Source organism: Eriocheir sinensis, unplaced genomic scaffold (assembly GCF_024679095.1).
Source record: "Eriocheir sinensis breed Jianghai 21 unplaced genomic scaffold, ASM2467909v1 Scaffold106, whole genome shotgun sequence".
Taxonomy (NCBI): domain Eukaryota; kingdom Metazoa; phylum Arthropoda; class Malacostraca; order Decapoda; family Varunidae; genus Eriocheir; species Eriocheir sinensis.
Genome location: NW_026110363.1, coordinates 368,752 through 394,220, shown reverse-complemented (window position 1 = coordinate 394,220; position 25,469 = coordinate 368,752). Strand labels below are relative to the sequence as shown.

The window sequence follows — 25,469 nt, the reverse complement described above, 5'->3', positions numbered from 1 at the left end:
CAATCTTCCTTCAGAAGTAGTAAATGCGAATACCATCAAGTCCTTCAAATATAGAATCGACCGTCACTTCGCTGCGTCAGGAGTGAACTGAATATTGAGGTGCTTTCATCTGCTCCTCAATATCGAAGTGCTTTTCATCTGCTCCTCAATGTCGAGGTGCTTCCATCTGCTCCCCAGGCCCCAAGTGGCTGTCGAGCAGACTAAATCACCAAAGCGGGCAACCTCGTAATGAGTCAATAGGCTTTCTGTTGCCTGCATTTCCATGTTTCCATGTTTCCATGTTTCTGGCATCTAGTCAAAAACATCTCCAACCTCACTTCTTCAGCTTTCCCTCCACTCCTCAGTCCTGATGGCAACACTGACGTCCCATCTATCTTTAAGGCTGAACTCTTCTCTCAAACTTTTTTTTAAAAACTCAACTCTGGACGATTCTGGGCATATTCCTCCTACCCATCCCCCCTCTGACTCTTTTATGCCTGTTATAAATATTCTTTAAGATGATGTTTTCTATGCCCTCTCTGGCCTCAATCATCAGAAGGCTTATGGACCTTAAAAACTGTGCCTCCGTGCTGTCACCTTGCCTGGTCAAACTCTTTCGCCTCTGCCTGTCAACATCTACCTTTCCTTCCTGCTGGAAGTATGCCTTCATACAGCCTGTGCCTAAGAAGGGTGACCGTTCCAATCCCTTAAACTACTGTCCTATAGCTTTACTTTCTTGTCTATCTAAAGCTTTTGAATCAATCCTTAACCGGAAGATTCAAAAACACCTTTCCACTTCTGACCTTCTATCTGATCGCCAGTAGGAGTTCCGCAAGGGGCGTTCTACTGGTGATTTCCTTGCCTTCCTAACTGACTCTTGATCATCCTTTCTTAGCCGTTTCGGTGAAACCTTTGCTATTGCGTTGGACATATCAAAAGCTTTTGATAGGGTCTGGCACAAATCTTTGCTTTCCAAACTACCCTCCTACGGTTTCTATCCATCTCACTGTACCTTTATCTTCAGTTTCCTTTCTGACCGTTCTATTTCAGCTGTGGTAGACGGTCACTGTTCTTCCCCTAAACCTATTAACAGTGGTGTCCCACAGGGTTCTGTCCTATTTCCCACTATCTTTCTGTTGTTCATTGATGATCTTCTTTCCAAAACAAACTGTCCTATCCATTCCTACGCCGATGACTCCACTCTGCATTACTCAACTTGTTTTAATCGAAGACCCACCCTACAGAAACTTGACTATTCAAGGCTGGAGGCAACAGAACGCTTAGCCTCAGACCTTACTATTATTTCCGATTGGGGCAAGAGAAACCTGGTGTCCTTCAACGCCTCAAAACACAGTTTCTCCAAATATCCACTCGACACAATCTTCCAAACAACTATCCCCTATTCTTTGACAACACTCAGCTATCACGTTCTTCAACACTAAACATCCTCGGTCTATCCTTAACTCAAAATCTTAACTGGAAACTTCATATCTCATCTCATACTAAATCAGCTTCCTCGAGGCTGGTCGGTCTGTATCATCTCCGCCAGTTCTTCTCCCCGCACAGTTGCTATCTATTTACAGGGGCCTTGTCCGCCCTCGTATGTAGTATGCATCTCATGTGTGTGGGGGGTCCACTCACACAGCTCTTCTTGACAGAGTGGAGTCAAAGGCTCTTCGTCTCATCAGCTCTCCTAATCATACTGATAGTCTTCTTCCTCTCAAATTCCGCCGCCATGTTGCCTCTCTTTCTATCTTCTGTCGATATTTTCATGCTGACTGCTCTTCTGAACTTGCTAACTGCATGCCTCCTCCCCTTCCGCGGCCCACCTGCACACGACTTTCTACTCATGCTCATCCCTATAGTGTCCAAACCCCTTATGCAAGAGTCAACCAGCATCTTCACTCTTTCATCCCTCACGCTGGTAAACTCTGGAACAATCTTCCTTCATCTGTATTTCCTCCTGCCTACGACTTGAACTCTTTCAAGAGGAGGGTATAAGGACACCTCTCCTCCCGAAATTGACCTCTCTTTTTGAACACTCCTTTGACCTCTATTCAGGAGCAGTAAGTAGCGGGCTTTTTTTATATTTTTCTTTACGCCCTTGAACTGTCTCCTTAGCTTTAAAAAAAAAAAGTATTCCAGTAGCTCACGTAACACAGACTCGGGGATGTCGAGGTCGGGGGTGGAGTCGTTGTGGTATACATGATGGATGATGAGATCGATGGTGCGGTTCACTGGAACATATCCTCGACATCCTCGTGAAACAGACTGACGCGTCTTTTAAAACCGAAGTATACGTCAAAACCACTAGCCCTGGACGTTGCCTCATAACTGATTTTTTTTTCTCTTTACAACAGCTAAGGCGTGTATCATGGTGCCCAATTATTGTGGTGATAAGTGATGATCCTTCCTGCATTGCTTCCTTTGCCGAGATATCCATGAAGAAAAGCCTCTTGACGCCATATACCAAAATCATTTTCATAACTCACCTTCCTCCAAATGACCTGACGGACAATGAATATCTTCACCATTTATCTTCAACTTTTGATGCCCTGATTATTAGCCTTGCGGATCCCAGGACAATAAGGTATCATATGTTATTGGTCTATTTATATTGCTTTTCACTGATGTAAGTTTATATGTCCAGGAAAACTCTTAATTAATTTTTGTTTGATATATTGCAGTGGACGAATTTATACTTATCTTCCTTACATAAGTCCTGATGAAGGAAGGATTCTTTTAGCTACTTTGTCGCCGGCATATGGAATGAAGCTAGTTTCAACTCTTCAACCTTTTCCGGACAAATACACCAAGTGGGTATAATGATTCCCGATATTCATTATTTATTTTATATTTTCCAATGTTCCATGTATTAGTAATATTCTTATTTCCTTCTATCAGGTTTTTGAAAACACCCACCATAAAAATTGCAACCGAAATGATAGATGAAAGACAAAACAAACAGTTTTGTAACAGAAGACTCATCAAGTATTTTGAGCAAGGAATGAATTTCAAGTAAGTAATTTTGTCATAGTGTAATTATGAAATATGATAAGATAAATGATTATCATAATGTTAATTACACCAAATTTACCAATTATAATAACGGTATTGGTAATTGTAATAGTTAAAATGATAATAATGATAGTTTTTATATTAGTAAAAATAACCATATTAATATAATACAAAACTGTGTTAATTTGACAGGTGGAGAAATCGAGTTTCTGAGGCATTGAAGGACAATAAGAACCTTTTTCCACATTTGTTAAGCGTCCAGCCTTGATTCTGAATTTTCTGTTATAGGGCCTCCTATTAAAAGATGTTGAATAATGCAGATTAGAGCCATCGGCGTATGAAAGGATAAAACATTTTGGTTTTGAAAAATCATTACTGCACAACAGTAAAGCCCCAAATACACTGCCGAATTTTGGTTCACGAATGTGCGCGAATATGCAAGTCATCCTGTGTCGCGGACAAGCTCGGCATCTTTCTTGCCTGTTCTCGGCCGTTCGGGGACATGTCTGCGTCCACCGCGCGACTTTGACAGTTGGTCACGACCGCCACGAAAGTTTCATGTTGCATGAAAAATTCGCCGAATGTGCACGAATGCTAAATGGACGCCGAATTGTCGCCGAAATGTCGCCGACATGTCCCAGACAATTCGGCGCCCAATTCACGGTGCTCGGCGAATTGTCGCCGAATTTTGACTGTTGAATTTTTAATTTTTTTGGTGAATTTGTCGCCGACCTGTCGCCGACTATTCGGGGACATGTCTCCGACATGTCGCCGAATAGCCAAGACTATTCGGGGTCATGTTCGGCGAACATTCGGCGAATCAATCACGACACGGCAGTCAGGTCGTGGTGGGAGGTGTACGGGTCTCTCTCTCTCTCTCTCTCTCTATATATATATATATATATATATATATATATATATATATATATATATATATATATATATATATATATATATATATATATATATATATATATATATGGAATAAAATAATATAATAATAAATAGTAAACAAGAAAATATTAAGAACAAGAAGAATCATGAATTTATAAAATAGGAATGAAACTAACATTTTCATTTATTTCATAATTTATTTACAATTTATTACTTTATTTATTTCTTAATATCATTACTCTGCCATTATTCAACCTTAGTTTCATTATTTAGTTATTTAAATTTATTTCTTCTTTGAATTACTGGTTTGTTTACTCTTATTACGTAAACATTCATTCATTGTAAAATATTTGTAGGAGGGCGAAACAAAAACAAGTCATATTTATACATTTTATTACACATATTATAGATATTACCAAATATTATCACACACGGTATTTACTCGCCCATAAGCTGCGAGAGACGAGGTGGACTCTTCAGCTGCCGGTGAAGAAGTGTGTTGCACCCCGGATTCCTGTGCTTTTATATGTCACATGGGTAGGCGGTGACTGCAAGTGGTAGCATGCTGGGCCCACACTCACCACGTGATGGACGACGCGAGTTCGAATCCCCACGCTACCACCTCGGATTTTTCAGTCACAGCCGAGTGGCTTAAAACTACCTACATGCTGTCCTGAAGACCACCCATGAACCCGGACGCATATATTCACTCTGTATACTCCACTCGCACTCCTGCGAGAACGGTAGGCAGACGGCTTTAGGTAAGGGGTGACTCCAACAAACTTGCTGCGCGCTGTGATTCTCGCCGTTCTTAGAGGTTAAGGGGTGACTCCAACAAACTTGCTGCGCGCTGTGATTTTCGGCGTTCTTAGACATATCACCTGTGTGTGTGTGTGCGCTCGCCGTTATTTGTGTGTGAATGCACGTATCCGTCGTGTGCGTTGTGTCATGCTGTATAGTGTAGTTATTTTTTCTCAAGGTAAATATTTAACGTGAAAGGGCTATATATAAGAATTTATCATGTTTTATTTCTTTATCATGCTAAGAATAGGTATATCTATGTGTCTGTCTGACTCTGCGTCTCTGTCTGATCGTGTAGTAATTTTTTCTCAAGGTAGATATAATATAATGTGAAAGGGCTTTATATATGCACTCATCATGTTTATTTTTCTTCTTCATGGTAAGTATATGATCCCCTCTCTCTCTCTCTCTCTCTGAACTACTGCATTAGTTTCTTCACTCATATATATATATATATATATATATATATATATATATATATATATATATATATATATATATATATATATATATATATATATAATGGGGGTGGAATTAATGAATATTTCTTAAACCAGTTGAACATATATTATTTCACACACAGTAACTTACTTATGGTCAAAAGAATACGTACTATTGTCTCAGTGGCCAGTTCCATGCGACTTTGCATTGGCTACGTTGTCGGCAATGTTAGCTGACAAATTTCGTGGCCGTTTGGTTTTGCGGTCTTTTGCAACACCACTGGCTCGGCGTCCTTTTCCAAGAGGTGCTGCTCCTCTTGGTTTGCCTGGCCCTCGCCGTGAAACCGAGCTTGGCTGGCACGGAATTTTTCCTCGGCCAGCTCCATTAGTGCATAGACCGCTACCTACACTGTACAGTATGCTATTGAGCATGTTTGTACTCTTTACCATGTTCAGTCTCTTTATGGCTGTTTTGAGGGCTGAGCCAGTGTTTTCATCCCCGTATTTATCATTTAGAGTTTGAAGAGTTGCCATGAATTCATTCAATTCTCCACTCCGATTATTAGAACTCTTCACTTTACGATCCAACATTGGCTGGTCGTGCATAGCACTAAGCTCTGCAGCTGTAGAAATGGAGTCATTTTCCAACAGTGGTTGGTCATACATACATTCTGCAGCTGCAGAGGTGGAGCAATTTTCTTTATGCACTTTTTTTGGTGTTTCCAGCAATCCCTCGAAAAAACTTGCTGGAGGGTTTTTTTCCTCGCCCACTGCCACAGACGCCAGCCATCGCCTGTTTTCACTTGTGGCAGTGAAAACTTGGGGCAGAACTACCATGCTGTGCTCTGCACACGCGGCTTGATGTTTGCAGAGCGAGCCAGTCTGTCCCACAACGCACTCGCAAAAGCCAGTTTGCATGTCCACTTTGTATTGAACTGAAGCCTTAGACTGACTTGCTACTTGAAATTTTCCTCCTCCTAGGGGGGTTACTGCATCCAGGGAAAGTGTGCCCATACTGGCATTCTTCACTTTCCGTCTCCCTAGTGCAACGTCTACCAGTCTTTTTTTCATGTAGCCGTTGAATATTTCGGCCATGAAAACAATAAGTTGCACAGGGTTGTATGCCTTGCATCTGAAATAATGAAACAAAATATGATATACACACACACACACACACACACACACACACACACACACACACACACACACACACACACACACACACACACATTGCAAACTAATTCATAAACCACAGTCGACATGTATTCATTAATACTTCCTTCAATGATAGTCTTACATAAATGAAACTAATGTATTTGTTTTAGGAAATCAATAATTGCATTTAAGCTATGTGCATGCTTTTCCAGCAGTCATTTGACCTGGGGATAAATTGTAATACCCCACGTATACAAAATGCAATATTGAAAATAATTGTCTCCCTTAAATGCTTACCTGTTAAGAACAACTTCCTTTATGATGCACATGGTTGCCTCGCAGAAATTGTTCGTATGGTGACCCCGTAGCATTGCACCTTCCCTGAACGCAATGGCCCACTCTTCCCTCCTATCCATTAATGATTGTAGATAGCTGAAAAGCGAAGAAAGAATAATATCAATAGCTTAATACACCAATACACCAAAATGTATAAGTTCATTGTAGGTAACAATTGCTACTGCATAGTTTTCTGAATAGATAGTGATGCTTGTGGTATCTATGATAATTATTATTATAGTTGTTGTTAGTGTTATTAATGAGACGCCTGCTGCTACTATAGTATAGTATACGCTACTACTACTACTACTACTACTACTACTACTACTACTTATTAGTAATATTAGTATTAGTAATATAATGACGTTGAGAGGTATGATGATATGCTCATGTGCTTTTCTTTTTAAAAAAACTTTTGTAGCGAATGAGATTAATAGAATTTAACAATACCTGCTGAAGTTGGTGTACCTCTGTGAAAGAGGATTAGCTTTGAACTCTTGCCAAGCTTTGAAGAAATCACCCTTCGATGATGCATATACCAGTGACTTCACGGTAGCCATCATCTCCTGGCGATCCTCCTTTTTTATGGCATGTTTGGAGTCTAGTAGCCATCGCCACACTTGCTGGAGTACGTGAAAAACACACAAAAACTGTCGAGCTGCAGGCCAGGTTGCTGCCAAGGCTCCTTTCATAGCGCTGCAGTTGTCGGTCATGAACGTTTCTGGTGACTGTGTCCCATAGAACGCATTTTCTCCGACAGCTAGTTTTACCATACGAAAGCCTGTAATGAGAAAAAAAGCGGTTACAGAAGTATACGAATCTCTCTCTCTCTCTCTCTCTCTCTCAAAACACACACACACACACACACACACACACACACACACACACACACAACGGGATAATACAGGTGCTCGGTAATTGTGTTAGGCTGAACAATAGACAAGGAAACATCACGCTATACATTTGATAAACATGCTCTCACCTTTCGTAAGCATTGCTGCATCTAGGGAAGATGTAAACAGCAGAGCAAGAGGAGCAGCTCCTGCTGGTCCAGCGCAGAGGAAGGGTATCACAGATGTATTGAGCTGATCAACACATCCTGTGCCATCCACGAAGACGATTTCTCCAGCCTCTCTGAACTGAGTGTGCACTCTCCTCATGAAAGGAGTTACCAGCACCACAGAAAAGCGACTTTCTTCTATGTCCTGTATTATTGTCACTTCTGGGTTGTTTGCGGCATATTTGCTAATGCAATCTGCCATGGATAAGTTATCAAGTCCCCCATGTTGTTCATTGATCCATCGTTGCCTCATGTGATGTAGAGCTCGGACCGATGGGTTGATTGCATGATTTGCCTGGCCATATAGATCATCACACAGCCCCAACTTTAGTACATGATGTCTTGATGCTTGAGGTACTGACATTCCTGCAAATTGTACAAGGGAAATGTCAATATTATGCACTGGCGCACACACACACACACACACACACACACACACCTCTCGATAGTTCAGACACCTCTCGATAGCTCAGTGGAAGCGGATCGGCCTTGCGTCTCGCAGAGCCGTGTTCAATTCCCGCAAACCCAAGTGGGATTTTTCGCTGACAATGCGAGGGGTTACTGTCCCCCTTGGGTAAGGGGATGGGGTGTGTGGTGGTGTGGTGGTCTCAGACTTATCCAAAGATCGGAAATAATGAGCTCTGAGCTCGTATCTGTAGGGTAACGTCTGGCTGTCTCGTCAGAGGCTGCAGCCGACAAATGAATAACACACACACACACACACACACACATATATATATATATATATATATATATATATATATATATATATATATATATATATATATATATATATATATATATATATATATATATATATATATATATATACTTTTATGTGTGTGTGTTTATATATATATATATATATATATATATATATATATATATATATATTAGTACAGTTATATAATAACACAATTACCTTGCTCAAAATACTTGATGAAAGTTTCTTTTGTTTCGGGAAGAATCCTAAGTTGGTTGAGGGCTTCTGCAGACTGAAGAGAGTGGTTGTGAAGACCCTTTAGCGTTACAAAGCATGGATACTTTTCCATCAGTCTGTCTTTTTTCACTTTGTCTTTCGTCGTCAGCCGGATGTAGACATTCAAAGTCACAGGACACCTGTAATTACGTATAATAAATATCAAGGCTATTATAGGGAGAAATCGCGTTTAGAATCATGTTTTCTATCTAGAAGAAGCATTCGTGACTGGAACTGTGAGCTGTCCCCCTTCTCTCTCTCTCTCTCTCTCTCTCTCTCTCTCTCTCTCTCTCTCTCTCGCGCGCGCGCGCGAAATTGCCGAACTGTAGGGGTAGCTTACTTATTACGAAAAGCAATAGTTGGGGTTTATTTCTGGTGATCTTGTTCCCAACACCCGAGTGCAGGTCATTTGGTATACAGGGGCAATCTGACAGAACGGCAAAGAGTATCTATCTCAAATCACAGCTGAACTAAATATTTGTTTACTACGACTAATCCATAACCCGAATGTATAGCCATGCGGCATGGACATATAACTATCTCAATTCCATAGAACTGACACTGAGACAGAAACACATGGTTTGACAGATATCCGCCATTTTGGAGGCGGTAATTTGACAGTTCTACCGCCTCCGCCCACTATCTCCAATGCTACACTTACGACTACAGACGAATTTAGTACTTGGATCCGACACACTTACACCCACACACACACACACACACACACCTCTCGATAGCTCAGTGGGAGAGCATCGGCTTCGCGTCTCGCTGAGCCGTGTTCAAAACCCGCATGACCCAGGTGGGATTTTTCGCTGACAATGCGAGGGGTTACTGTCCCCCTTGGGTAAGGGGATGGGGGGTGTGGTGGTGTGGTGGTCTCAGACTTATCCAAAGATCGGAAATAATGAGCTCTGAGCTCGTTCTGTAGAGTAATGTTTGGCTGTCTCGTCAGAGGCTGCAGCAGACAACGGTGAATTACACACACACACACACACACACACACATTCCGTAATAGTGATATATAACCTTTAGTGCTGGTACCCTCTCGGGGTCTGATAGCATTTCTCGTACCCTCTTTCAGACTAACAGGAGTGAGACTCACCAGTGAAAGAAATCCAACTTTCAGAAAAAAATATATTTCCTTGAATCAAAATCTAGGCATTGTTACTGAAAGAAATCCAACTTACAAAAAATACTAGATTTCCCTTAATCTAAATCCAGGTTTTGCTACTAAGCCCATTCTTTTTCATAATGTCCCAACATGACAATAACAAAACCAGCTCCATTCAACGGTGAGAAAAGTAAACGTTAAGTTATGAAAAGAAACAACAGAATTTGGAGTGAGGACACCAAACAGAAAACAATGTAGTGTAGTGGTACGGAAATAACATCAGTGTATGGGATTAAAAGGTTAACAATATGAATATGTTATAGGTGTACTCCAGGATATTTAACACTACTGAGTGTGCACGCACTCAGTGGAGAGAAAGAAGGGAGGGGTACACTGCCATTGCTATAAGTAATGTACACGTTTGCCTAGGAGAGATGTCAGATGCTATTTAAAAGTTTTCCAGCATGTTTCGTTAATTAAGAACTACTGTTGTAAAGGGTGATGCATTTAGCGGTCGCGAGTCCAGCACATATGATCAAATCTGAGTGCATCTCTCTCTCTCTCTCTCTCCACTGGATCGCGATTTGGTGGAGCAACAGACAACAAAGAGTAGTGATTGACGGATTTAACTCAGAGTGGGCGCCTGTCACTAGTGGCGTCCCTCAGGGCTCGGTCCTTGGCCCAGTGCTCTTCATTATTTACATCAACGACGTGGATGTTGGACTCAATAACCGCATTAGTAAATTTGCAGACGACACAAAGATTGGCAACTCGGTTCTCACTGACGAAGACAGGCAAAGCCTCCAAGAGGATTTGCACAAAATTTCAGCTTGGTCGGATAGATGGGAGATGCCCTTTAACGTAGACAAGTGCCAGGTCCTTCAAGTTGGAACGAGGAATAAGAAGTTCGAATACGAAATGCGCGGCGTTAAACTCAAAAGCGTTCAATGCGTCAAAGACTTGGGGGTCAAAATCGCGTCAAACCTCAAATTCTCAAAGCAATGCATCGATGCAGCAAATAAAGCGAACAGAATGTTGGGCTTCATTAAAAGAAACTTTGTATTCAAGAATAAAGATGTAATACTCCCGCTCTACAACAGTTTAGTCAGACCCCACTTGGAATATGCGGTACAGTTTTGGTCTCCCCACCATGCAAAGGATATTGCTAAATTAGAAGGTGTTCAGCGTCGGGCAACGAAAATGATTCCTTCCTTGCGCAACAAATCCTACGAAGAAAGGCTTTCTACCCTTAACATGTTCTCTCTTGAGAAACGTCGCCTCCGAGGAAAACTGATCGAATGTTTTAAAATACTTAATGGTTTCACGAATGTAGACAGATCAACATTGTTTATGATCGATGACACTTTGCGCACGAGGAACAATGGTGTAAAACTCAGATGTAGACAAGTAAATTCAGACTGCACCAAATTTTTCTTCACCAACGTTGTAGTGCGAGAATGGAATAAGCTTCCACCGTCAGTGATCCAGTGTAACACGATTGACTCCTTCAAAAATAAGCTCGACCGTCACTTCCTTCAACTTAATATCAACTATAGTAGAAATGCAACGTTTTGGAGTCTTCTGATTAATGTAAAATCACTTAGGTTTAAGGACAGACCACCAAGTCTGGACCATGGGGTCTGTGTGGTCTGATTTTCTATGTAAATCTATGTAAATCTCTCTCTCTCTCTCTCTCTCTCTCTGTGTGTGTGTGTGTGTGTGTGTGTGTGTGTGTGTGTGTGTGTGTGTGTGTGTGTGCCTGCCTGCCTGCCTGCCTGCCTGCCTCTCTCTCTCTCTCTCTCTGTGTGTGTGTGTGTGTGTGTGTGTGTGTGTGTGTGTGTCTGTCTGTCTGTCTGTCGAGACAGCCAAAGGGTGCAGCAGATCCGAGGTGTGTGTGTGTGTGTGTGTGTGTGTGTCTGTCTGTCTGTCTGTCGAGACAGCCAAAGGGTGCAGCAGATCCGAGGGGTGTGTGTGTGTGTGTGTGTGTCTGTCTGTCTGTCTGTCTGTCTGTCTGTCTGTCTGTCTGTCTGTCTCTCTCTCTCTCTCTCTCTCTCTCTCTCTCTCTCTCTCTCTCTCTCTCACACACACACAAAGAGGTTTGACCACATTTCGTAGTATAACGTCTGGTTGCCTGGAATACAGGAAGAAATGGCACCGGAAAAAATGCCACAGGGAATTATGGCGCACACACACACACACACACACACCAGAGAACATTTATTTATGATATGAGCCATATATACAACTATATTCACCATACTGAAAATAATTACTTAGAATATATACTGTACATAAACAATGCTGCGAGCATCACCATGTAGACAGACGAACGTCTTGTGAAACAAATTCCACTTCTTGCAGGGATACGAACGCTTCACGTTCAAACACGTGTTATTTTCTTTCATATAAAGTTCTTTCCACAGTTGGAACTCATCGTCACTTTTCACATTTAGCCGGAAATGTACTGTGTCTTCAGTTTCACTAAGTATTACAGAATGAAAGCCTTCTGTCTCAAATTCTAATACGTCTTAGACTTGCCATGGCGAAGTGAAGAGACTAACTGACCTCTCAGCAGACAGCAACCAAGCATTACACTTAACCTCACTGACCTCTCACTCCCCTAGAACCCCCTAAAGTCTGCTCCTTCCCCCTTCTTTTTTATAATCCTTTTTTTTTTTTTTTTTTTACATTGCAGCCTATTGCGCCGGTAGGCTTCTTCCCGGTGGATCCTGATGGTCGGTCCAAGGTTTCTTTCCGGTAGGTCCTGATGGTCGGCCCAGCCCGTTCTGGCGCAGGCGAGTGTTTATAGTGGCGCCATCTTGCATTGGCTCATGCTGCCCTCCCAGAGCTCATCTTTGATCCTAGAATCTAGAGTCCGGGTTGATAGGTGGTCTTTTGGACAGCATGTGGGTAGTTTTAAGCCACTCGGCGGCGGCTGAAAAATCCCAGCTTGGTGGCACCGGGCGGGGATTGAACTCGCGTCCTCCTGAACACGAGGCCGTTACTTTGACGACTCAGCCACCGCCTCCCTTGCACCTCCACCTGTGGTCAGGTCACACTAACCTCACGCATCCTAATCCTCTTCAACCTGACCTCACACCAAACACCTGGCAAGAACAACTTAAACCTCTTCATCACTAAATGGTGCAAACGGCACTGAACACTTGTGTCCAGCCTGTCTGTGCACATCAAGATTCGTAATGAGCCATGACGCAGTATATGTATTCTGGGATATATTAAGGGCAGCGATAGGAAGCAATATATGCGGCCTAATGTTGAAGGCGTTAACTTTAACTTCCTGTGCTTACACAAACTTAATCTGACGTGTCAGGCTATTCCAGGTCAATGATATAAATTATTACAAAACAGATGATGTTATAATATATATATGTATATATATATATATATATATATATATATATATATATATATATATATATATATATATATATATATATATATATATATATATATATATATATATATATATATATATATATAAATCTATATATCTATATAGAGAGAGAGAGAGAGAGAGAGAGAGAGAGAGAGAGAGAGAGAGAGAGAGAGAGATATACTTACCATGAAGAAAAATAAACATGATGAGTGCATATATAAAGCCCTTTCACATTATATTATATCTACCTTGAGAAAAAATTACTACACGATCAGACAGAGACGCAGAGTCAGACAGACACATAGATATACCTATTCTTAGCATGATAAAGAAATAAAACATGATAAATTCTTATATATAGCCCTTTCACGTTAAATATTTACCTTGAGAAAAAATAACTACACTATACAGCATGACACAACGCACACGACGGATACGTGCATTCACACACAAATAACGGCGAGCGCACACACACACACAGGTGATATGTCTAAGAACGCCGAAAATCACAGCGCGCAGCAAGTTTGTTGGAGTCACCCCTTAACCTCTAAGAACGGCGAGAATCACAGCGCGCAGCAAGTTTGTTGGAGTCACCCCTTACCTAAAGCCGTCTGCCTACCGTTCTCGCAGGAGTGCGAGTGGAGTATACAGAGTGAATATATGCAACCCGGACTCTAGAGGAAACCGTCCAAGTGAATCAAGAACGAGTTCCGGGGGGCAGCATGAGCCAAGAGAAGATGGCGCCACTATAAACACTTGCCTGCGCCATGACGGGCTGGGGCCGAACACCATCCAGGCCCCTCAGGCAAGACTACCGGCGCTATAGGCGTAGACGTAAAAATAAAAAAAAAATCAGATGATCAGCTGTCAAATCTTGGCACTGTTGGAGAATTGTCTCCGACACGTCACCGACACTTCGGGGACATACGAAGACAGCTCGGAGACGTGTTGCCAATTATTCCGCGACAAAAATACCGTTAAAATTTCAGATTTTGAACTCGGAGACATGGACGCCGAATAGTCGGCGACATGTCTCCGAATTGTCCCAAAATTGTCTTGAGCATTCGCCGACATGTCACCGAATGGTCACGAACTGTAAGAATCTTGGTCATGTCGGCGAACCGGTCGCCGATTTCTTTCACAAACTGATTCGGCGACAAGTTCGTGGCCAAAATTCGGCAGCGTATTTGGGTCTTAAGAGAGTGGGACATAGAACAGAGCTTTGTGGGACACTGCCGTTGGTAGGTTTAGGTGTAGAACAGTGACCCTCTACCACAGCAGAGCTAAGTCGACCTGAAAGGAAACTGGAGACAAAAAGATTGAAAGCGGGATAGAATCCGTTAGACTCCAAGGGGGGGGGCAACCTTTTCGAAGAGAGGGCCAGAGAGAGAACTGAGAACCCCTAAATAAAAAATAGTGAAAAGTGAAAAGTGAATAACTTACACATCAGTGCCGCTTTCCATGAAAAACAAATGTTTCAATGTCCGGCTCGATGGATCAGATAGACAACAGATTAATGTCATTACAGTGGAGGTCCGAGAGTTGGGAGCTAAGTCGAGACTTTGTGTCCTTCATTTTGGAAAAGAGCAATTCGCAACAAAATATGCTTCTAAACATGACCTCGATGCGTTGAGCATGTCCACTGAATTTTGGGAAATTACTAGAAGGGAGGACGAGGTCATGTATGATGGGCAGTGGAGAAGAAGTACGGAGCTTTGCCCCAACTTCATCGTTGCATTATAACTCTACCAACTCCGCCTGCAGTAGGGCAGGGGCATCGTCCACAGGGAAGTCCATGGGGTCGGTAAACAGCATTAATTCAGCAACCAGCGGCCTGACTCCACAAGGCAAATTCCTCCCGCATAGAAGCAACGACACTAAATCATGTGGCTACCTCGCCAGGAGCACAAGCAGCAAGGCAAGGAAAATATGCAGACGACTGAGGGCGTTGATGTGTGCTTGCATGTGTCACGAGATTGCCTTTGCCTTGCAGCTTCATAATCAGGCCATAGATGCGCAGTGATGTCCATGAGTAGGGCCAGGTGAGCAAGGCATTGCGGGTCAGTGACGCTAATGCGTTAGAGGGTAGTTTAAGGAGCTAAAAATTGTGCTAGATTCTCCCCAAAACTAGAAAATATGATTTTTTTAACACATTAGGAATACAAGAACAAAGGGTTTCAGGGCGGTAGTTTGAAGGTTTACAGCGGTCACTCTTCTTAAAGAAGACACATGTTGTATGTAGGCTTACTTCGAGGTAGTAGGAAAGATATAATTTGGTAGGCAGAGACGAAAGAGTTTGACCATGCAGGGTGTCAACACGGAAGCCGAGTCCTTAATAACAAAAGGAGTCACTCCATTGGGTCCATAAGCCTTCTGAAAATGAATGATAGAGACTGAAGTTTTGATTGAAGGTCACTGCAGACACGTCGCAATTTGTGATAACAATAGTTCAGCATCCCAAATTACACACACACACATACACGCACATAGCCCCCCCCCCCCCAAACACACACACACACACACACACACACACACACACACACACACACACACATACACACACACATACATACGTACAAACGGACACACATGGGATCAGCACCTGACCTCACTCGTCTCTAAAGGGTTTTCCTTTTCCGCCCCATTATAATCGCTTGATTGGACTACGCCCAAACTTACCCCACTGTCATCAACACAAATTAAATCATTCTATAATTTTCTTACTTTTGTATATGTCCGGAGGCGTCTGGGGTGCTCCTTATATATGTGCGTTCTGGCTCTTGATTAGCTGGTGTGGTGTGTACAACTTGCGCGGTGAGAGCTGTGCGGCGTCCCTCGCTGTTCCTTCGTTTCTGTGTGGGCAAAATGTGCAAATCTTGAGCTTGAGTGTTCATTGTTGGCCCTAGATCTTCTATGTAGAAGGCCTCCAGGAACATGAGTCGGCGGGGGTCAGTTTCCCTGTCAAGTGTTTTTGCTGAGTCTTCTACGTACCTGCGCGTTAGGATTTCCTTGTGTTTGACAGTGTAGTGATTCTTGATTGCATCGTTTTGTAGATAGCATATTAGGCGCCTAGTCAATCTCGTCCGTGTCATCCCGATATATGTAGGAGGCCCACAGTCCTCATTAGTGCAGGTGGGTTCGTAGATGACATGGTCTTCCTGAAAAGGTCTGGCTCACCAAACCATACCGCTCATCATCTACTACAAGACCTCCAAAACAGTCAACCTACTTATCAAGAACCATTAAACACCACCACCAGCACTTTTCAGGAAGACCATGTCATCTACAAACACACCTGCACTATTGAAGACTGTGAGCCTCATACATAATATCGGGATGACACGGACGAAATTGAGTAGGCGCCTAACATGCCACCTACAAAACGATGCAATCAAGAATCACTACACTGTCAAACACAAGGAAATCCTAACGCGCAGCCACCTAGAAGACTATGTATGTAGGCATGTCTGTCCTCGGACACTAGTAGGAATCAAAGGTGAACAACATGGTGAGGATGATAATAAAACACCCTAGCCCAAGCCAGGCAACAAGATTGAAACTTTTGGAAATTCTCTCTCTCAACTTCATTTATGACACACGGATAATCCCAAACTCTGATGGATACGTCACTCTAACAAAGAAGCAAAGAAACATGGAAACATGGACTAGCAGGCGGCAGAAAGCCTGTTGGCTCTTTACTAGGCTGCCTGCTTTCAGTGATTTAATCAATCCGTTTGCCATAGGAGTGGCTTGCAGGGAAGGATTAAAGCACTTGTGCACCTACTCTTGGATACGTTCAGTTCACTCCCGTTGCAGCAAAGTGGCGATCAATGCGTTTCTTGAATGAGTTGATGCTCTCTGCGCTAACCACTTCTGCAGGGAGGCTGCTCCAGTGGCGAACAACTCTATTCGAGAAATAACTCCTGCCTATGTCGGTATGGCATCGCTTTGCTTGAATTGTTTTTCCGTTGTTTCTTGTTCTCAGGTTAGTTTGTAGCGTGAAGAGCTTGGAGTGATCAACGTTGCTGAGCTTGTTCAGGTACTTAAATACTTGTATCATGTCTCCCCGCAGTCGTCTCTTTTCCAACGTGAAGAGGTTGAGTCGCTCGAGTCTCTCTTCATAGGGCTTCGTCCTCAGTGATGGTATCATCTTCGTGGAGCGGCGCTGTACTCTCTCAAGTAATTCAATGTCTTTCCTGTAATTTGGAGACCAGAATTGCACGGCGTATTCCAGGTGGGGCCTTACCAGCGAATTATACAAGGATAACATAACTCCCGGCGTCTTGTATTCGAAATTCCTCGCTATGAACCCAAGCATTGTATTGGCTTTCTTACAGGCGGACTTGCAGTGTTTTGTTTGTTGCAAGTCACTGCTGATGGTGACCCCGAGGTCTCTTTCCTCTTGCACTACATGTAGTGGTTCGCCACCCATGTGGTATGTGTGATTGCTGTTTCTGGATCCGCTATGCATTACTTTACATTTGGTAGTGTTGAAGGACATCTGCCATTTTTCCGACCACCGAGTGATCAGGTTCAGGTCTCTGGATAATTTGGCAGTCTGCCGTCGTGAGGGCCTTCCCACCCACCTTTGTGTCGTCGGCAAATTTTGAAAGATTGGATTTTGATCCAAGTTCTAGGTCGTTGATATATATGATGAAGAGTATGGGTCCCAGCACTGACCCCTGTGGCACTCCACTTGTGACCGGGAGCCACTCGGAGGCCTGTCCGTTGAGTACAACTCGTTGTTTTCTTCCAGTGAGCCAGTCTTTGATCCAAGTTGTCAGGTTGTCGCCTAACCCCGCCGACTTGAGTTTCTTGAGGAGTCTTTCGTGTGGCACTTTGTCAAAGGCTTTTTGAAAGTCTAGATATATAACATCACTGGGGATATGATTATCCCAGTTTTCATAGATACCATGGAAGAAGTCCAGTAAATTGGTTAAGCATGAGCGCTTATTCCTGAAACCGTGCTGAGCATCGGAAATGACGTTGTTGTCTTCAAGGAACCTAATGAGTTTGTCTCTAATGATCTTCTCGAGGATTTTTCCGGCCACTGAGGTCAAGCTGAATGGTCTGTAGTTTAGGGCCACGCTTTTGTTTCCCTTTTTGATGATCGGTGTTACGTTCGCTTGTTTCCAGTCTTTCGGAACTTTGTTTTGTTGTAGTGATAGATTGTAGATGGCGGTGAGTGGCTTGATGATTTGCTGCTTGAGTTTCTTGAGCAGCCTGGGTGACAAGTCGTCGGGTCCGGTGGACTTGTTTGTCTCGAGTTTGTCTTGATATTTCTTCACATCCCGTTCGTCGATTGTGCCAATTTCTAGGGGAGTAATTCCCATCGGTGGGGTAGGGCTCTCGGGTACGGACTGGGTGTTCTCGACCGTGAACACAGACGCGAAGTTTCTGTTTAGGATTTCGACCATTTGTCTGTTGTCCAGTGTTAGTACGTCACTTTCATCTTTTAGGGGACCGATATTGCTTTTTGTCTTCTTTTTGGTTCTTATATACGTGAAGAACTTTTTCGGATTGGACTTGGCTTCGGGTCATAGTCATAGTCGCGTTTACGCAGGCGTATGAGAGTTCTGCAAGCTCTGAGGCTTTGATGGTACTGTTCGCGAGCCTCGTCAGTGCTGTTGTCCTTTAGCAAGTTGTATTTTCTCTTCTTCAAATTAATCGCCTGTCGAACTTGGGTAGTCATCCATGGTGGGCATGTGGCATTATTTTTTCTCCTAGTCTTCATGGGAACAGTTGTTCTCTCTACCTCTGGAAGTTTGTTCTTGAAACCGTTCCACGCGCCGCCCACAGGAGTGAGGTTCATGGGTTCCCAAGTTGTCTGGGTTACCAGTTCACGAGCGAGATTAAAATTGGCTCTTTTGTAGTCTGGAATCCTGGACGTGTTTTCGGTGAGTTCATGGTCTGTTCTGAGCTTTAGGCGAATTAGGTGATGGTCGCAACCACTTAGTTTTTCGCCGACCTGACATTCACGTGTGAGATCTGAATCACTCACGAGTACTAGGTCTTATAAGTTATTTTCCCTTGTCGGTTGGGTAACAATCTGAGTTAGAAAAGTGTCCTCTAACATTTCGAGCAATCTGTTACCCTCCCGATCTCCAATCATCGTGGTCCAGTCAATGTTGGAACAGTTAAAGTCCCCGATAATGACTGACCGTTTGTTTTGTGTTATGGTGTGAATTTCCTCGTACAGCGCTTCGTCGTCCGCTGCTTGTTGCTTTGGAGGTCTGTAAACGGTTCCAATCGTTATTTTGTTATGCTTGCTAGTCTCCAGTTCAACAAATACAGAGTCATATTTCTCCGAGTACTCTTTGGATATTTTCACGGCCGGGTATTTGTTCTTGACGTAACATATAACACCTCCTCCTTTCTTGTGAAGTCTGTTTTTGTAGAAGCTCTCGTATCCCGGAATTGAGAATTCGGTCATTAGGTGGTCAGAGGTGGCCCACGTTTCGGAGATGGCAATCACGTCCGGTCTTTCTACGTCAACGTAGGCAAGTAACTCATCCCTTTTGGGTATAGGAGGAGGATATCGATAAAATAGTCAGCGAAGAGATAACAAAAGACCTAAATAATGACACTTCCTCCCCAATCCTGCCGCCAGAGTTGAGGGCAAAGAGAACAATTCTGATTTTCAATATTGATAAACATATATCTCAAAAATCCAATTTACCAACACAACTTTTCCAAAGAAAGCCACTGAAAACGGGATTCTTGGATTCCACATGAGCATCCCAGAGCACAACATCAGAACAGAAGAATGCGTCCCAATTAACACTTGTATGAGATGCTACAAAATTGAAGACCACTACACAAGTGAGTGCAAAAAGGACAAGGCACATACAATATGCTCAGAGTGCGCTTCCCCGGACCATACCTGGAGGGAATGCAAATCTAAAGTTAAAAAATGCATTAACTGCTGCGGAAACCACAGAACGGTTGCATGTAAATGTCCGAAGAAGAAAAAAAAGCAAGAGACTCAAAAATAGAACAGAAGGCAAAGGGAAAACAGGCCTACACCCAAGTTTCAGCCACAACAACCCAACCATCAAACCTTACAAACATAAACCTGGGGAAGACACAGCAGCGACCATCCTGACATGCATGCTTTACGCAAATATGTTAACATCGCCCAACCAGGTTCCTATAATACGGAAATAAACAAACTGCTGAAAGCTAACAAACTGCCCAATGTGATCGTGCCAGATAACCCACCCTCACTTGAGATCATGAACACGGCACAGGCAAAATTGAATGAAACGGAACCTTCAGTGAACACACAAGACAACAATCAAGAACAAGTAGAGGAGATAAAACAGAGGAGGAAGACAGAACAGATGAGGAAACAACAACAACAACAGGGAAAGAAACACAGACAAACAAGCAAATAAATTGCAAAGATATTGGACTTGAAATATTCACTAAAGAGAGTGAAGATTTTTCTAGGGAAAACCTCAATCTAAGAGCCTTGACAACAGGGATGCTTCAAGGAACTTGCAAAAGGGCATACAAAATAGCTGAGTTCAACGAATAAGATATCTTATGGCATCTAAACAACAATGAAATCCGTCTGAATGTTGGAGGGTGGTAGATGACCAAATATTCAAAAAGATCAGGAACGGCTTCTCTCAGCAGCGTACACCACCACCAAGCAAGGGCAGAAACAGGAAATGCGGCAAGTTAGCAAAAACACAAACAAAAACAGCTAATACAAACAAACATGGAAGCAAGCAAAAAAATAAAAACTTCACAACACAACACATACCACTGGAACACAAACGGAACTAACCTAGTAAACACATATTTACAAATAAACCCCGATGTTATTCTTCTCAACAGTCATGTTGTACAAAACAATCCTCCACTACACATCACAGGATACAACACGTACATCAAAAACACATCTTGAGAAATACAGGACGGCTCTGCAGTTCTGGTTAAATCCAACATCAAACACAATGTCACAGATGATTTCATCACTGATATCATAGAATTAAAACTAAACACAACAATAGGCATAATCTCAATCGCCACAACCTATCTACCGCCAAGAAGACCATACATGCCGTTCCCGGACTTCCACAGGCTATTTTGCAATAACCACCCTACATATATGATAGGAGACTTAAACGCCAAACACACGATACTCGGAACCCACAGAAACAACTCAGTCGAAAAAGGATTAGCAAAATTTATTCAGCACGACAAAGCGGCGCACCTGGGCCCGGCCTTTCCAACATACTTCAGCCAAAAAACCTGCAACACAGCCGACATTATCCTAAGTAATAACAAAGCAGAGAGAAAGAAAGAGAGAGAGAGAGAGAGAGAGAGAGAGAGAGAGAGAGAGAGAGAGAGAGAGATAGATATAGATTGAGAGATAGATCGATATAGATAGAATGATATATATATATATATATATATATATATATATATATATATATATATATATATATATATATATATATATATATATATATATATATATTTCTAGATAGATAGATAGATAGATAGATAGGTGGATAGATTGAAAGATAGAGACAGTGATAGATAGGTTGATTTCTTTACTGAAAATTGTTTGATACTTTTTTGGGGTGGCTTTTTAAGCGTGGTAGCAATTTCTGAAATGTACAAATATTATTATTAACTGATATTATTTAATCCATTCTTTTATTTGATCTATGTTCATATTCCATCAATTAAGCATTCACAGCTTATTTCATCTAGATGCGCAGGGGTCCAAGCTGAAGACAATCTGTATGGCACAAAGAATTCCGATGGATCCTGGTCTGGTATAATCGGCTTGTTGGTTAGAAAAGTAAGCATTATTTATAATTTCAACATGTGAAACAATGTTTTTACCTATATATTTTTATTTGTATATGATATAGGAGAACCAATGTCTCTAAATTAATTAAATAAAAAGGAAAGTTTCTTGTGTAAAATGTCATTCTCAATATTCTTCATGCAGGAGGCTGACTTCTCTGCGGCCTCTTTTGCGTACATGCCTTCCCGTGCGGATGTGGTGGACTACACAATTCCTTTGTTGGTCCAGTACTCGATTATCATTGGAAAGCTTGGACAACCTGAGCTGGATCCATGGAGCTTCCATTTACCGTTGGATATTTACGTATGGTTGAGCATTGCTGTAACTCTCTTAGTTTTTCCTGGATTTCTTTCTTTCTTATCGTATGGATCAAGCCGTCTCAAGACTGCAGCTCGTAGCAGCTGGAGCAACAACTTCTTTCAGCTAATACGCATTTTAATGCAACAAGGTTATATATAACATTAGTTTCAACTAAAACGTAACTTTAACCTCCTCCGACTTTTAAATTCCATATTTATTGATATGTTTGCTATATTTCTAATTACATTAAATCTAATAATTAGACATTTTTTTATGAAATATAGGACAATAGGTTTCAAATTCTCACAAATCAATGAAATATTTTATTATGAATTAGAAAAGGCTTGCAATCAAATACCAGTAGTATTGCCCTTTCAACACAACACAAACAAAAGGAATTCCTTATTTCAATAACTAAATAATACCAAAGAAAATAATAACTGCTTCCATTACTTGTACTACCTTTTCAACTACCACTACCACGGATACTTCTACTACTGCAACAACTACTACTACTACTACTACTACTATTACTACTACTTCTCTTTTTATTCTTTTTACAGCACAGTGAGCAACTCAAGGGGAACAAAAAGAAAATGTGGAAAAAAAGCCCGCTAACTGTCGCTCCCACAAAGCGAAAAGTATAGAGGGGTCAAAAGAGGTCAGTTTCGGATGGAGAGGTGCCTTGATACACTCTTCTTGAAAGAGATCGTCATAAGCAGGAGGAAATACAGACGAAGGAAGGCTGCTCCACAGTTTACAAGTGAAGGGGATGAAAGAATGGAGATGCTGGTTCACTCTTGCATAAGGGGTTTGGACAGTACTACTACGTCTACTACTACTACTACTACTACTACTACTACTACTACTACTACTATTACTACTACTGCAGCTACTGCTGCTGCTACTGCTGATGTTGCTGTTGCTGCTGCTGTTGCTACACTTCTATTATATTACTAATATTCCGAGTACTACTACTGCTACTACTCCAACAGTCAATCGACTCTAACTTGAGCCTTTAGGCACGGCTCCCCTGAGCGGCGCTACTGCCACATCACCTCATCACTCTCCTCATGGGAGCTCGCTACCCGCCCCCCCCCCCCTCTCTCTCTCTCTCTCTCTCTCTCTCTCTCTCTCTCTCTCTCTCTCTCTCTCTCTCTCTCTCTCTTATTTACGTTATATATAATATATTTCACTTGGCTGTGCAGGACGCGAGAGTGAGACCTACATGAGTCTTCCATGGTGGCAGAAGGGTGAATGGTGCGGCACCATCGCATGAGCCATGTTACCAAGTGAAATGGAAGGTTTACAGAGTCGTTGTCTTTCCCTCAAATCCCAAGCCATTCATAACACCATTATGAATAAATATATATAGACCTCTTCCTTACCTCTCATCCTCTAATCTCTCCGTTGGGCTCCTCCGATCATAACCTTATTTCTGTATCCTGTCCTATCGCTCCTGTACATCCTCTGGACCCACCGAGGAGGCGATGCTTCTGGCATTTTGCTTCAGCTCGGTGGGACGACCTGAGGATGTACTTTTCCGATTTCCCGTGGAATGATTACTGCTTCCAGGAGAGAGACCCCTCTGTGTGTGCCCAGTGCATCACAGAGGTGATTGTCTCTGGAAAGGAGGCATACATTCCACGTTCTTTCTCTACTCCTCATGCTAAAAAGCCTTGGTTTAATCATGCTTGTTCTCGTGCTATTAAAGATAGAGAGGCAGCTCACAAAAGGTTCCAGAGCCTTCGAACTCCCGCTAACTTTGACCTTTACATTTCAGCCCGGAATCGTGCCAAATCTATTCTCCGAATTACCAAAACTTCTTTTATCAATAGAAAATGTCAACAACTTGCTTCTTCTATCTCTTCCCGTGACTTCTGGCATCTAGCCACAAATATCTCCTCTAATTTCACTTCTTCCTCTTTCCCTCCTCTCCTTTACCCTGACGGCAGCACTGCCGTCTCATTTGTCTCTTAGGCTGAACTCTTCGCTCAAAATTTATGTAAGAACTCCACCCTGGACGAATCTGGGCATATTCCTCCTACTCATTTATGACCTCTCCATAAGTGGTCATTTTCCGCTAAATCCAGGATTTCGGCTCCTTGAGCCTTCTTCAGTAGCGTTGTTCCTTCTCAGAGTGGAAGTGAGAATGTGATCTTGGTGCTGCGCTCGCGCCTTTTATCTCCGGGCTTGGCCGGGAGGCAAGTGAGCGCGCACACTTGATCGGCTGTGCTCGCTGCTTGTCGCTGATTGGCTGATGCGTCCCGATGCTGGCTGGCTGTGGTCTCCGCTTCCTCGGCGCATGCTTGGTAGGGCCCTCAGGTTGTCCGCTTGTATGTTCAAAGTTGGTGACATTTCTTTGATAAGAACATAAGAACATAAGAACGCAGGAGTCTGCAAGAGGCCGGTAGGCCTGTACGAGGCAGCTCCTTTGACCCTAAGCTCCCGTGTATCTAACCCCACCTAATATCGCTGTCCATGAATTTATCTAGTCTATTTTTGAATGTGACAATTGTATTGGCACTCACCACATGACTGCTAAGCCTATTCCACTCATCCACCACCCTGTTAGTAAACCAATTTTTGCCTATGTCCCTGTTGAATCTGAATTTATCCAGTTTAAACCCGTTACTTCATGTCCTACCCGGTTCTCTTACCAACAAAACCTTATGAATGTCTCCCTTATTAAAGCCCTTCATCCATTTATAAACCTCGATCATGTCTCCACGCACCCTTCGCCTTTCTAGAGAATGCAAGTTTAACTGTTTGAGTCTTTCTTCGTATGGCAAGTTTCTCAACCCCTGAATCATCTTAGTCATCCTCCTCTGCACTGATTCTAACATTTTGATATCCATTCTATAGTAGGGTGACCAGAACTGAACCGCATAGTCAAGATGAGGTCTAACTAATGCTAAATATAGTTTGAGGAAGACTTCGGGGCTTCTGTTGCTTACGCTCCTTGAAATAAATCCCAGTACCCTATTAGCTCGATTTCTAGCTTGAATGCATTGTGCCCTTGGACGGAGATCAGAGCTCACTAAGACCCCTAAATCCCTCTCGCACCCAGACCTACTTATGAGAGTGTCATTTAAGCAATAGTTATGAGAGGGGTTGTTCCCACCTACACTCAGAATACTGCACTTCCCTACATTGAACTCCATCTGCC

The 25,469-nt window shown here is 42.5% G+C and overlaps 2 protein-coding genes across 3 annotated transcripts in view; one reads left to right on the top strand and one right to left on the bottom strand.

The window, feature by feature from the left end:
* The first annotated feature begins 2,345 nt into the window (after positions 1 to 2,345).
* LOC126989127 (glutamate receptor ionotropic, delta-2-like) overlaps positions 2,346 to 25,469 on the top strand; it is a 50,929-nt gene continuing 27,805 nt past the window's right edge. Inside the window, exons 1-5 of the mRNA XM_050847697.1 lie at positions 2,346 to 2,569; positions 2,667 to 2,795; positions 2,884 to 2,997; positions 21,901 to 21,991; positions 22,145 to 22,448. Of these exons, the coding sequence (XP_050703654.1) occupies positions 2,421 to 2,569; positions 2,667 to 2,795; positions 2,884 to 2,997; positions 21,901 to 21,991; positions 22,145 to 22,448 (787 nt within the window). The 5' untranslated portion in view covers positions 2,346 to 2,420. The remainder of the gene's footprint in view (positions 2,570 to 2,666; positions 2,796 to 2,883; positions 2,998 to 21,900; positions 21,992 to 22,144; positions 22,449 to 25,469) is intronic.
* Positions 5,229 to 8,851, bottom strand: LOC126989117 (uncharacterized). 2 transcript variants are annotated; one of them, XM_050847690.1, is made up of 5 exons: positions 8,606 to 8,851; positions 7,606 to 8,049; positions 7,074 to 7,404; positions 6,585 to 6,719; positions 5,229 to 6,264 (listed from the first exon to the last, which is right to left on the bottom strand). In XM_050847690.1, exons 1-5 carry the CDS (start codon positions 8,733 to 8,735, stop codon positions 5,313 to 5,315), a joined length of 1,992 nt encoding a protein of 663 aa, XP_050703647.1. In that variant the 5' UTR covers positions 8,736 to 8,851; the 3' UTR covers positions 5,229 to 5,312. The 2 variants fall into 2 exon arrangements, with proteins under 2 accessions (XP_050703647.1, XP_050703648.1); XM_050847691.1 differs by having other exon boundaries at positions 5,229 to 6,719.

What these genes read in the sequence shown, in the direction of transcription:
- LOC126989117 (XM_050847690.1), bottom strand. Translation starts at nt 8,735, where the DNA reads ATGGAAAAGTATCCATGCTTTGTAACGCTAAAGGGTCTTCACAACCAC. An exon ending in AGGTACACCAACTTCAGCAG is followed by an intron (nt 6,720 to 7,073) that starts GTATTGTTAAAT and finishes TTCGCTTTTCAG; the next exon opens with CTATCTACAATCATTAATGG. An exon ending in AAGGAAGTTGTTCTTAACAG is followed by an intron (nt 6,265 to 6,584) that starts GTAAGCATTTAA and finishes TCATTATTTCAG; the next exon opens with ATGCAAGGCATACAACCCTG.